The 14,408-nt window shown below is 39.6% G+C and overlaps 1 protein-coding gene across 1 annotated transcript in view; it reads right to left on the bottom strand.

Annotated features, from left to right (window-relative positions):
* The window catches only part of itga1 (integrin, alpha 1), a 69,960-nt gene extending 57,328 nt beyond the window's left edge, over window positions 1–12,632 (bottom strand). Inside the window, exon 1 of the mRNA XM_053646267.1 lies at window positions 12,512–12,632. Within this exon, the coding sequence (XP_053502242.1) occupies window positions 12,512–12,554 (43 nt within the window). The 5' untranslated portion in view covers window positions 12,555–12,632. The remainder of the gene's footprint in view (window positions 1–12,511) is intronic.
* Window positions 12,633–14,408: the final 1,776 nt, after the last annotated feature.

The raw sequence follows: 14,408 nt of genomic DNA, 5'->3' as shown, positions 1-14,408 counted from the left end.
GCAACAGGAACAATGGCAAAGAACGACAAACGTAAGACAAAGAATGCAGTGCAAACTGTGGCTATATACACGAGGGCTCGTTAACAGGAACGTGATTCAGGTGCAGGTGGTCATGTGACTGTGATGCAGTGGCTGCTGGGAACTTTAGTTCAGAGTTCCTTCTCTGATTACATGACGGTCTGTCTGTCCCTCTCTATATAAATATATATATATATCTGTCTGTCTGCATTATATTTATGCATGTCTCTCTCTCATATATATATATATATATATATATATATATATATATATATATATCTGTCTGTCTGACTGTCTGACCTTGTCGTTCTGTCAGTCTATAAATCTGTCTCTGCCTCTATGTATATCAATCTGTCTCTCTGAATATTCTATCTGTCTGTCTCTGTATTTATATGTCTGTCTGTCTCCCTACATAACTGTCTATCTCTGTATATCTGTCTGTCTGTCTCTCTGTATTTATGTCTCTGTCTGCCTGTCAGTTTGTTTGTCTTTCTATTTGTCTGTCTCTCTCTTTTTAAATGTGTCTGTCTGTCTCTCTGTATAACTGTCTGCCTGTCTCTGGATATCTGTCTGTCTCTATATCCATCCATCTGCTGTCTCTCTGTATAACTGTCTGTCTGTCCCTCTGTATATCTATATGTCTGTCTCTCTATATATCTATCTGTCTGTCTCTATTATATGTGTGCCTGTCTGTCTCTCTATGTCTGTCTAACCCTGTCGTTATGTCTGTCTATATATCTGTCTCTGTCTCTCTGTACGTCAATCTGTCTGCCTCGCTGTTATCTCTCTGAATATCCATCAGTCTGTCTTTACGTGTCTGTCAGGTTGTTTGTCTATCTATCTATCTGTCTCTCTCTTTTTAAATGTGTCTGTATATGTCTCTACATATCTGTCTGTCTGCCTGTCTCTGTATATATGTCTGTCTGTCTGTCTCTATATCCATCCATCTGTCTATCGGTATAACTGTCTGTCTGTCTCCATATATCTGTCTGTCTGTCTCTCTGTATATCTATCTGTCTGTTTGTCTGATCTTTATATCTGTCTGTCTGAATATCCATCTCTTTCTCTCCAGCAATCCGTCTGTCCCTCTGAATATCTGTCTGTCTGTCTCTGTATTTATATATCTGTCTGTCTCACTATATAAAATATATAATATATATATAACTGTCTGTCTGTCTCTGTTTATCTGTTTTACTTCTCTCTGTATTTATATGTGCCTCTGTGTGTGTGTGTGTGTGTTGTCTTGTGCTTGGGGGTACATGCCCCCAGGTCACAGAGTCACAGGGTCACGACCCTGAGGTCACACCTGTCTGTCCCCCCACAGCGAGCTCACTGGTTTTATTTGCTCTGCTGTTCACTGCATGAGTTTCTGAAGCAGTCCGTTTCCTGCCTTCTGAATGACACAGAGTTTATCTCAGGAGCGTAAACGCTGGCTGAAGAAAAGCTGTGTACTGAGACACTGTCCTGCTACTGATCACAATACCATTGCCTTCACACGTTTTTTATTTCATGCCTTTCGCCTCTACATCATCTCTGCGAGAGAAGTACCATTTTTGGGAAGTCACGTTTTATGTTCTTTTGAGAAACTGAGCCTATAAAGTGTTGGATTATTAAAAAGCTTGTACAAAGCTCTAGCACTAAACAGAAAAAAAGAATGTTTTAAAGAAAATGACACGCTGAGCACTCTGGTGCACAGGAAATCACACCTCTGAGTCCAGCAAACAAAGCTTTTACATTGCAAACGATACAATGGAGAAAATCTGCACAGATACAAATTTAGCATCGGGTTTGTTTGCACAAGCCATGCATAAGAAGCATTTCTGTCCGTCAAGCTCAGAGGTGTGACTTCCTGTGTCGCAGGTGAAAGCCCCCATGAAATCAAAATTGAGCTTTTGTGACTTTTAGCTTGAATATGTTACCTGTAAGTTTATCTCTAAGCTAGTGCGCTCCAAAAACGATGACAAAATTCGCACTTAGAAGATATATGCATTCAAAGTTGGTACGGATCAACAATTTCGATCACATCATTCTGCACTTCAGATTCTCATCAGATTTTCTGTCCAATCAAATACACTTTAGAATCTGAAGTGTCCCGCCCCGACGTTATAAAAATCACCCTGATGAAGCTGCTCTGGTCGAGCGAGAGAAATCATATCGGCAACGTGAGCTATAAATGTGTCTTTAGCTGTTCGAATGTGTACGTTTTATTCCGTTTTCCAACTGTAAGTTGGTTTAGAAGGAAATGGAAGGAAATTCATTCACTTTGAAGAAGAAGGTATTTGCGCCAGCTCACGGCTTTGCGACAGGCATTTTTTTTTTCGATTTTGGTTTGGCGTTCCCGATTACGTTCTCTCTTTAATACCCAGCATGACCGCATCAAACATCACATTCTTCTATTCATTCCTCATTCATTCATTCCCTGCCAGTATGTGTTGCAGGCTGCTGCAGCAAATATCGACGTGATATAATAATAATAACAACAACATATGCCGTGGTTTTCTGTAAGTCATGTTTTTAGTTATGTATTTTTCACATATTTCTTTAAGTACTTCAGGTTAAAAAGTTATTTTAAAGCCTAGTAGTTTTTAAAGAGAAAACATCAGATGGGTATCAGAATCAGCTGATACGCAAAAGTTTGAAAAGGTGGTGTCGTGCTTCCTCTAGTGATGTCGTTTATAGCTACAGCTTTAGCATTGTGCAAACTGCATGTCTAGACTGCATGTCACACTCTGTTCAGTCGTTTCTGCTTGCTAACTGTAAAACGTCGGATGAATCACGCTAAATATGTACACAGACAAGTCAAAGACAAAGTATTCATTATTTTATGATCCATATTTGACGCTGCTAAAAAAGTAACCATTTTATGGCTAACTGTTAGATTGTACGTTCTGAATAAATTCCGGAAATATACATCGATGTCAACTAAATCCCTTATCTAATCTCTTTCGCTTGTGCCAAAATTAGTAACGGAAGCTCCTCTAGGGTACAAACTAGCGGAAGTGCTGAGACAAAAGTGAAAAAACGTTCACCATTCCCAAGGCAACAAGCACTGTTTTGATCGTGTCTCCACCCCCGGCCTGCTCAGTTCCCTTACTGCATGTTCACTTGGTCTGGGTTTCATTCTGCCTTGATTGTTTACTTTATAGGTTTCTGTGTTTCGTCGAGACGTCTTATTTTGCAGTTACGTCCTGATTTGACAGAGCCTCGATAATATACTGATTATAAATCATAGACAGATCATCGGGTAATGACTGTGATTTGTGGACTGCCACAAATAAAAACAACACCCTTGCATTGACACGCCCATGAAAGAATAAACCCAACCATGGTTTGCGTCACGTTATCCCAAATATGACAGATAAGGAAAGCTGCAGACTCCCAGGCGGAGGACGGGAGACAGGGTTAGGGTTAGGGTTAGACACCTGATGTTCAAATGGTTTACACCTCAGGAACGGCTGATTGTGACTGCATTGCTTCTAATTACAGAAAAAAAGCAAACATTACAGAAAGACCAAAAAATAATAATAGAGAAACAAGAAATAAAGATTAAAGTAAGCGTGTTAGAAAGAAAAAAAGATAGAGTGAAAGAACAAAAGGAAGCAAACCAAATAGCAACAGGAAGTGAAAGAAAGAGCAAAAGGAAGTGAAGGAAATAAAGAAAGAGCAAAAGAAAGAGTGAAAGAAAGAAAGAAAGAAAGAAAGAGTCAAAGAGAGAAAGAAAAAGTGAAGGCCAAAAAACAACAAAAGAAAGAATAGGTGAAAAAGTTAAACAGCGAAAGAATGAATGAGCAAAAGAAAAAGTGAAATAAAGAAAGGACAAAAAAGAACGAGCAAGAGAGAAAGAAAGTGAAAGAAAGAGCAAATGAGTGAATAAAGAGCAAAAGAATGAATGAAAGAAACAAAACAAAGGAGTGAAAGAATGAGACAGAGTGAACGAATGGAAGATAGAGTGAAAGAAAGACAGTGAAAAAGTGAAAGTGAATAAAAGAGCAAAATAAAGAGCAAAATAAAGAGTGTACGAAAGAAAGGGTAAAAGAAAGAATGACTGAAATAAAGAGTCAAAGACAGAAATAAAAAGTGAAGGCAAAAAAGAAAGAACGAATGAAAGAATAGGTTAAAAAGTAAAATTGCGAAAGAGCAAAAGAAAAAGTTAAATAAAGAAAGGACAAAAAAAGAAAGAAAGAGCAAGAGAGAAAGAAAGAGCAGATGAGTGAATAAAGAGCAAAATAATGAATAAAAGAAACAAAGTGAAGGAGTGAAAGAATGGAAAATAGAGTGAAAAAGAAAAAAGAAAAGAAGAAAGAAAGAAAGTGAAAAAGTGAAAGAGCAAATGAATGAGCAAAAAAGAGCAAAATGAAGAGTGAAAGAAGAATGAAAGAACAGAAAAGAGCTAAATGAAGAGTGAGAGAAGAAAGAAAGTGACAGAGCAAATAAAAGAGTGAAAAAGAGCAAAATGAAGAGTGAAATAAAGAAAGAAAGAAAGTGAAAGAGTGAATGATAGAGCAAAAAAGAGCAAAATAGAGTAAAAGGAGTGAAAGAAAAAGTGAAGGAAAGAAAGTGAAAAAGTGAAAGAGCGAATGAAAGTGTGAAAAAAAGCAAAATAGAGTGAAAGAAAGAAACAAAGAACCAAAGAAAGAGAAAAAAAATTAAAGCATGAATGAAAGAGCGAAAGAAGGCCAAAAAAGAGTGAAAGAAAGAAAGCAAGTGGAAAAGTGAATGAAAGAGCAAAAACTTCTGGTCGCGATATAAAAAAAATTGAGGTTGGAAAAACTCATACAGGATGATACAAGAGAGAGAAAAACAGCCAAGGGTCAGAACCAGAGAAAACACCAGACTAACAGGAACCAGCAGCCAGAGAACTGGGAAAGGGACAGAAGACAAGTTTCAGGAAGTCACGCCTTGTTCTGATTGTATAAATACACAAGACTACACATTGTGCAGCAGGAAGACGAAAAGCAAGCAGGAACATGCGGAAACAGTCACCAGGCAGCATGGTTTCTTTCATGAATAATTAATGAGTGCAGATGGCTTCGACCAATCACAGAGCAAGAACGCTGTGACAACAGTAACTATCCATCTTAGATTTAATCCCATAACATTAGCAGACATTCAAGAAGTTAGCAGACGCTATCTAGCTTGCTAATGTGATCGATTCATTACACCTTTACACTTTTGTGTTGATAAAAAGTGCGACAGAATAACGTTAACATACTGAAAGAAATCTAAACTTTCAAACTAATATTGCAGGACAAATCCCACTGACACTATGCGAAAGGAAGAGGTCCACCATTAAAGGAAACGTTGTCAAGGCGCCATTTTGCGAGTCACAGGAACTTGGTGCTCTGTGATTGGATGAAACCACGTTTTCACGAATTATTCCCGAATTTCAACCCTTTCTTTCTAGATGAAATGATATCGCTTAACAGAGGAAAGTATGTGAGAACAGGAAGTTGTGACCAAATATGGTAAATGGAAGACTTAGTGGCGTAGTGGTTAGTATGTTTGCCTCGCACCTCCAGGGTTGCGTGTTTGAATCCCACCTCTGTCCTGTGTGTGTGGAGTTTGTATGTTCTCTGGGTGCTGTGCCTAACTCCCTAATCAGTTGTAGGCTGATTGGCATTTCCAAATTGTCCGTGGTGTGTGAATGTATTGGCACCCCAACCAGGGTGTCCCCTGCCTTGTGGTCCGAGTTCCCTGGGATAGACTCCATGCTCGCCAGTTACCCGGTGTAGGATGGATTGATGGATGATAATGGATTGATAATTGATTGATGGATTGATGGATTGATAATTGATGGATGGATTCAAGGAGTCTCCAGTGTCAGCACTTTGTAACAGTAATATGTCCACCGTGGGAAAGTGTAGAGGACAGAGGGCTTGGCACTTTGCACATTTCTTGGTAACATGACGAGCTGTGGTTTTCTTATGAACGTCAAGACTGACAGATCAACTGTTTATAGCTGCATGACAGAAGTGATAACAGGAACTTGTTTCACAGACGTTCATTAAATTGTGTTTTATCCAGTTCCATGTAAAAATGTTTTAAACCTCTGAACAAATTGTTGTGGGAGAGTTGAAAAACAAAACTTAATCAGATATTTTCCTTTGAGTCAAACCAGACAGGAATGTCAGCCCATCATGACTATCCATCTACCATCAGATGTACTTTTAGCACCAAATCCAAACAATGCACTGACTCAGCTGCTGTGTATCTGACTAACATTAAAGAAATGGTTCAGCACAAAACATGTTTGGTCGTTTTGTACTGGGCATATGAGACTAATGTACAGAAGCTAACAAGTAAATAAGGTCTCTCTCCACCAAAATCTTCTGTAAATACGTTTATAAATCTTCATATACTCGTGCCAGACAACGTCATTAAGCTATGTAATCTCATTTTACATCTGCAGGTTCAAAGTGGAAGTACATTATCCGCATAAATTCTAGCTTTGCTCTACAAGTCTGTAGGTGGAAAAGTTCAGTGAGAAGAGTGAAAGAAAAGATAAGAAAAGATAGTTTAAGATAGTAGAAAAGATAAAGTTTAAGATGGTTCCCCCTATAATGCAGAGGTGCCAACATTGCTAACAAGAAATTCCTAGCATGCAGAAAGAAAAAAACCCAATTGTACCTTAAAATCCCTAGTATACTGTATGTTGTGAGATGCCAAATTAGTTTTTTATTCGTTTTTTAAATTCATTTTTCCATATATGCACAGCAACAGTATGAAAAGAGCCAGGCAAGGGACTGGTGTGACCGACAGTAAATAATAAGCAGATTCTCCATACTTCTTTCTAATCAAAACGAGACTGAGATCACAGCCCCGCTGGTTTCTATTTCCTAACAAGGTCACGTAGATAAACACTTTCACCTAGAAGGTTTTTCAGGTCCCATGTCCATGCTTTTTTTCCTGGGTGAATTTTATTCATGTGTAGTCTGACTGTTGCTTTAGTTGAACAAACACTGTTGTATCATGATACCTCCTCTGTAGCAAGGGACTTGAAATAGTAAATGCTAGGATTAAAGTGTAGACATTGGTACATTTGTATTAAGTTATAGCACTCAGCGCAACAATGCCATTTTGTCAATGTTTACAGATTAATGTAAGTCACAGTGTGTCTTGGAAGTAGTTTGAGGAAGAGTTCTACAGAAAACTGGGTGGGTGACTGGCGTCAACTGCATCAGCCTCATATTACTAGAAACCAGTGATGGGCACCATACATCTCATCTTGGTTCATTAACGGTATGTGGGCTGAGGCGGAAATTATGCAAGTTTGATATTTGTGCCAAAATATTTCTTTAATACAATCACCGTGTAATTGTGTAAAATCTGATGAGTGAGCACAATCCAGGAAACGATTTATTCCATTAATCCTCATTAGAAGTAACCATGAAGGTCCACTAATTCCAGAAAGCACGAGAAACTCACCACGTGTACGTAAACATGGAGTTACATGTATTACAGATCGTCACGAAGGCCTGGACCCAATCAGCTAGCGATAGAATGCCTTTCATTAGCGTTCAAGTATGGAAAAAGACGGTTCAGAGCCCGGCCTCCTGGGACATTTGATGCATCTGCCTGTACACTGTGTAGATTTATGTCCATCCCTTTCTCGTTCTATTTTAGGAGCACATTATAAAATTAGCCGTAAAACACAGCGCACCACAGCTGCGGCAGAGATAAATGAAGACACGAGGAGATGAGAAAATCAATTAAACGAGGTAAAGTAAGTGAGGTTAGTGGGTTCAGGTCATAAATTTAGAAACGAGGCTTTCAAAGGACAGTTTCGTGGCCTCACGTGGCTAGCAAACAGAGCTGGTGGTCCGAGCTAGCAAGCAGAGCTAGCATTCCACACAGCAAACACACACAAACATAGGAATGTTCAGTATATCAGAGTGTGGAGATAAACACAGCAAACACCAGACAAATGATCTCAGCCATGCTGGGGTCATCTTTAAAATCGTAAAACTTTTAGTTTGTATTTAATTTTTTCAAACAGTAAAGGAGCAGATGTGTAACATCAAGAAAGTGAAAGTCAAAGTGATAACTTAACACCTAATGTGATAAACCAATGACAAATGACTTCACATGCTTGTACTGTGAATACTGTTTCCTAACTGACATGAAACAACTCTAGTTAAAGAAAAAATAGTGACACAACATTGTTTTTAAGCAGTAGTCATAGCATGCTCAGTTTTTGGTGGTGTAAAGTGATTATTATGAAGTCAATAACTAACGTTAACTATCTAACCAATCTGACTTGATTAGTCATTTGATTTTGTGATATTTTACATGTACCAAGTGTTGTATTTCTATTATTGCTAGTGTATTATTGTAAATTTATCTCTTAAAAACAACTAAAAATATTTTTTTCCTAAATATACGTAAAAGATTTATCACATGTTTAAATGTGTACCAAAACTATTACAAAACTTAATCAGTATCGAATCGGTATCAAAATCCACATGCATATATTCAACTTTTAAAAAATGATTAAAAAGTTTTCAAATGTGCTTGTTGTACCAAGGACCATTTCTCTTTTTGTTGAAATGCTCTAAAGCACTGCTCAAACTGACGGCCGAGCTGAGAACAGTCCTAATGGGCGTGGCTTAATATTCTAACGAGCATGCTTGATTCTAACGAGTACAAGACTTCCAGCCTTGTACGCCACTCGCCACTCGTGCAGCTTTCATTCACCAAATGTCTCCGATTCAAACAGTCAAGCATAAGCTTAATCAAGGTCGGCCATGTTTCAATCCTTACAGTGCTTTCTCACGCCCATGCATGCTTTACGGAGAAAGACATTCCAAACAAATGACAAGGACAAATGACACGGCACAACCGTTTACGCTAATCAGCATTTATAATGGAGCGAAAGAAGGAAAAATTCAAATGACTGCAAGTGAAATGTGTGTCATCAGCATCAGGTTGCTCTGATTGCACGGGTGTTTATACGCGTGCAGGTTTTTTCGAGTGTGTTCACTTGTTTCTCACACACACAAACTTATTAAAACCAGATGGCTGATTTCTGGTCTGAAACCAAAACCACCTGCATGCTGCGAAGTGCCGGAGTGTTGAAGCCTCAGATACCACCATAGTGTCACACTTACAGAGCTACGGAAGACATAATATCTTACAGAGGAAGTGAGTAAAAAGGTATGACAGCATGCATAGCCCTGGGACAATCTCTCTCTTTGTGTGTGTGTGTGTGTGTGTGTGTGTGTGTGCGTGTTGTGTGGGTGGATATACACATCTAACTCAATTCTTTAACAAAGGTCACAAGCCTGCATCACATGCACGACTCAAAAGAAAGAGAGAGAGAGAAATGGGATTGAATGAGAGTGAAAGATGAAGAGACAGGACTCAACTTGAACTAACATCCTTTATACCGCAGCGCTGTTAAATTCTGCATTCTGATTGGTCAGAAGATGACAGTAATTCTGACAGGTTTAAATTGATGTCCTCGTATAACGTAAGTGCATAACTTGTTTCCACGACATTAAACATAAGTATAAATGGATAAAAAGTACATTGATAAATGTCTAATTACAAGCATTGGCAAGTCATTGTGGTATAAGAGGATACTAAACTGGTACATATTGTAAGTAAAACTTATAATAAACAATACAATATATGCAACTTTCTAGGTAACAGATACATACGTAAGGTATGGTGTAAAACTGCCCTAGCAGCAAGAATTGGTACAGTTTACTACCCCTTCTTCTGAAAGTGTATGGGTGTGGTGGATTCAGCGCCTATCCCTGGGTACGTCCACATTAATCTGAATAAATCTGAAAACACATCTTTCTATTTTTCCTACGTTTCGGCCTTCCGTCCACACTGAGACAGTGTTTTTGTCCAGCAAAATCAGAGCTTTTTTTTTTTTTCCGAAAACGCTCTCCCAAGTGGATAAATAAAGTGGATAAAATAAAATGCTGTTTTCGTGTCGTAGTGTGGACTGAGAAAAAGGGAGAGATTCAAAAACGGTGACAATCATGTGACCCATTCCACTCAAAACAAACGAGATGATGGATGAGGTTGTACTGCAGTTGATGTGCCTGATATCCAGTTTGATAGTGTTGTTAAAGATTAATGTCACTTTGTACAACCGTCAGGACGGAAATGACGCAGGCCAAAGCTTCTTACGTTTTACGCATGTGCAGTATAGGGATGTAAGCCTTTTCAGACGTTTCAGTGTGGATGAGCTATTTTTGGAATATGTTTGAAAACGCCAGTATATATCACTGAGTGTGAAATAGGAATACACCCCCATTCACTCCTAATGGATGTTTAGAGCAGCCAATTCATCAAACAGCATGTTTTCTGGACAGCGCAGCATATTACTGAGAGGACTGGGAATACACTTCAACACAGTACCACACCCATTTTAACCTTATAAAGCATGAAGCAATGATTCGATTAGCTCAGTCAGATGCATTACTGAAATGTTTCTCTTCTGAGATCGTAGATAGTCAACATTTTTACGCTTTTCCAGGCAGGTTTCTGGGTATTGAGGACTGGGCTGCGAAATGTTGCAGCAGAGCAGAAAACTCATTGTACAGTGCTGCTCAAAAGTTTGTGAACCCTTTAGAATTTTCTGCATGAATATGACCTAAAACATCAGATTTTCACACCTAAAAGTAGAACAAAGTGAACCCAATTAAACAAACGAGACAAAAACATTGTTGTTCAGTGTTCTCCTGATGGTGGACTCGTGAACATTAACATTAGCCAATGTGAGAGAGGCCTTCAGTTCCTTGGACATTACCGTGGGTTCCTTTGTGACCTCGTGAACTATTACACGTCTTGCTCTTGGAGTGACCTTTGTTGGTCTCCACTAATGGGGAGGGTAACAATGGTCTTGAATTTCCTCCTTTTGTACACAATCTGTCTGACTGTGGATCGGTGCAGTCCAAACTCTTTAGAGATGGCTTTGTAACCGTTCGAGCCTGAAAAGGTTACATCAACAACTGTTTTTCTGAGGTCCTCAGAAATTTCCTTTGTTCATGCCATGATACACTTCCACAAACATGTGTTGTGAAGATCAGACTCGGATAGATTCCTGTTCTTTAAATAAAACAGGTCGCTCACTCACACCTGATTGCCATCCTATTGATGGAAATCACCTGACTCAAATTTCACCTTCAAATTAATTGCTAATCCTAGAGGTTCACATACTTTTGCCACTCACAGTGGCACTGGATTATTTTCCAGTAACACTGGATTATTTTCCTCAATAAATAAATGACTGAGACTGAATATTTTTGTCTCATTTGTTTAATTGGGTTCCCTTTATCTACTTTTAGGACTTGTGTGAAAATCTGATGATGTTTTAGGTCATATTTATGCAGACATATATAAATTCAAAAGGGTTCACAAACTTTCAAGCACCACTGTATGCACTATTTCTAAAGGCATAGCCACACAGAAGGCACAGGGTGGTTGTTTAGAATTACACATAATTGTAATTGTTTCGACCAAATCCTTTCAGTATTGGGAGCTATAGAACAACTACGCAGCTAATACACTCACTATGTGGTCAGTCATTCTACAACAAATTATTATTCATTCATATTCACTATGGGCTTTATCTAGGTCAGGGTCAAAATGCATCTGGACCCTATCCCAGAGAGCCAGGTGGCAGAATTCACTCCAGACAGGACGCCAGTTCATCTGCACTCACACACATTCACACACTCGCACCTAGGGGCAATTTAGAATAGCCCGTCTTACTACCTGCATGTTTTTGGACGGTGGGAGGAAACCGGAAAACCTGGAGGAAACCCACATGTACACAAGAATATCCGAAACTCCAAGCTCAGGATCACACCGCGGACGCTTGAGGTGCTGTATCAATTACTAAAACAAACATTGGTCCAACTCATAATTTCATGGTGCTGATGTTACATTAATGCAAAGCCATCCCAACACTCAAGGATCATTATTTAAGCCAAAGACCTTCCTGTGGAAAACTGGATGCTTTGGAATGAGCGTAGGTGTATAAAAGTCAGGTGTAGCACATAATAAATACACCATCTAACACATATACATAGTGATATTCATAGTGATACTGTCCAGCTTTCTCATTACAGTAGTTAATGCGAAGAAAAAAATAGTGCAAAGCACGTGCAAGACCAAACTACAATTAAAACGAACAATCAAACAAACAAATTATACAAAAAACAAGCAAACAAACAACCCCGGCTTCTCCAAAGCTGTGCGTAATGAAGTCTTTGGGAGAACTATACTGAATAAAAAGCACCAAACAACTTTGACCACTTAAAGTGCACGCACTTAATGTTATGGATTCATTATTAATGCATTAGAATAGTCACTTGTGCACAAGTCGCGCGTGCGATGCAGCAGAGATGCCGGTTCTTTCTTTCTTTTTTCTTTTTTCTTTCTTTCTTTTTTTTTTTTTTGGAAAAGCGCTCACGGACACCTCGCAAAAGAATTGACGAAGGAAAATACGTACATAGATTTACGCTTGACTTACCGAGCAGTGCCGCGAGCCTTAACCATTGCTCTCCAGAGCGCATTTCGAGCTGTCTCGTGCTTCTCGTATCGTCTCGCGCGCCTAAAGCTGTTTCCCGGTATACAGCGCGAGTGCGTGTCAGAGCGCAGCAGCAGCGGGCTTTGTGTGTGTGTGCGTGCGTGTGTGTGTGTGTACTACTGAAAAATGCAGCTTGCTTTTTCCCCACTATCTTATTTGCGCTTGGGGTAAATACAGTACCCCTTTCGGGTCGGTATCGCCCTCTGGTTTTGCAAGAAGTACTTGCAAAAGTGAATGGAGTGCATTAAGGAGAAGATTTGTAGTGTGCTGAGACACAGAGAACCAACTATAAATATAGCTAAGTGTTTAAAATCAGCTGCAAACATGGATATCATTTATCCTGGTCTGTTTTATATTGGTTTTTATCCTGGTTAGGGTCTGGGGAGCGCGATTGATTAGAATGACTGCCATGCACCTACAGGGTAGGGGGTTCAAACTCCTGGCTCCGCCCAACATGCGCGGAGCTTGTATGTTCTCTGCATGTTTTTTTGGGGGGGGTGGGGGGGGGGGTTCCTCCCTGTACTCCGGTTTCTTCCTCCCCTCCAAAGACATGCGTGGTAGGCTGATTGGCATTTCCAAATTGTCCGTAATGTGTGAATGTGTGCGTGATTGGGTCCTGTGATGGGTTGGCAGCACGTCCAGGGTGTCCTCCACCTTGTACCCTGAGCCCCTGGGATTACATTACATTACATTTACATTTATTCATTTAGCAGATGCTTTTATCCAAAGCGACTTACAAATGAGAAAATACAAGCAAAGCGATATATCAAGCAGAGAACAATACAAGTAGTGCTACCATACAAGATCCATTAACTGAGTTCCAGAAGAAGCAAAGTACGCAGGGTAGAGGTGTAAGTGCCAGAGTAATTTCATTTTATTATTATTATCATTTTTTGTATGGGTTGGTTAGGTGTTCACGGAAGAGGTGGGTCTTTAGCTGTTTTTTGAAGATGGTGAGAGATTCTGCGGTCCGGATTGAAGTTCATTCCACCATTGAGGAACAGCTAGTTTGAATGTTCTTGAAAGGGACCTTGAGCCACGCTGAGTAGGTTCTACTAAGCGTCGGTCGTTGATTGTTCACAGATTGCGTGAAGGATAGGCTCCAGGCTCCCTGTGACCCTGTGTAGGATAAGCGGTATGGAAATGGATGGATGGGTGGATGAATGGTTAGGGTCTCCATGGATCTGACACCTATCACAGGAATGCTAGGTGTAAGACAGGAATACACCCTTAATTGGATACAAGTCCATCACAGAGCAACATATACACACATTTACCCCTAGGGGCAATTTAGAGTAGCCAATCCACCTGCTTGTATGTTTTTGTACAGTGGGAGGAACGCAAAGGAAACCATGTAGACTGTAACCCGAGCTCAGGACTAATCCAGGGACCCTGAAACTAAGAGCGGGCAATGCTACGCTCTGCAGTACCATGCTGCTCTGGATGTCATGTGAAATAAAAATTTTGTGAATCGTACTAAATACAATCCCTGAAAAAATGTTTAAGTGAGGTCAGTTCAGTTTAAGGGGGAAAAAAACTAAACCAAGAAAATTGAAAGTCAACTGAAAATGTGGACCGATGAAATGAATTCTAAAAAGAAAAAAAACAACGACTTTGAAATAAAAAGAACAGCTGCTACTTTAATTTAGTAAAAATATTTAGAATCAGATTTGTGGTATTGTCACTCGAAATGTCTGGAATGCACCACATTTTGCTGACATGACTGAGGGTCACCGAGGTGTAAACTTGTGCAAGGTGTACCAGTGTACGTACTGTATATGTGCTATCTGGGTGTCCATGTGATAAAGCACATTCATCCCAGGTTGCATTTCGGCAAGCA

This window comes from Ictalurus furcatus, chromosome 16, assembly GCF_023375685.1.
Source record: "Ictalurus furcatus strain D&B chromosome 16, Billie_1.0, whole genome shotgun sequence".
NCBI classification, from domain to species: domain Eukaryota; kingdom Metazoa; phylum Chordata; class Actinopteri; order Siluriformes; family Ictaluridae; genus Ictalurus; species Ictalurus furcatus.
This window is presented reverse-complemented; position numbering and strand designations above follow the sequence as displayed.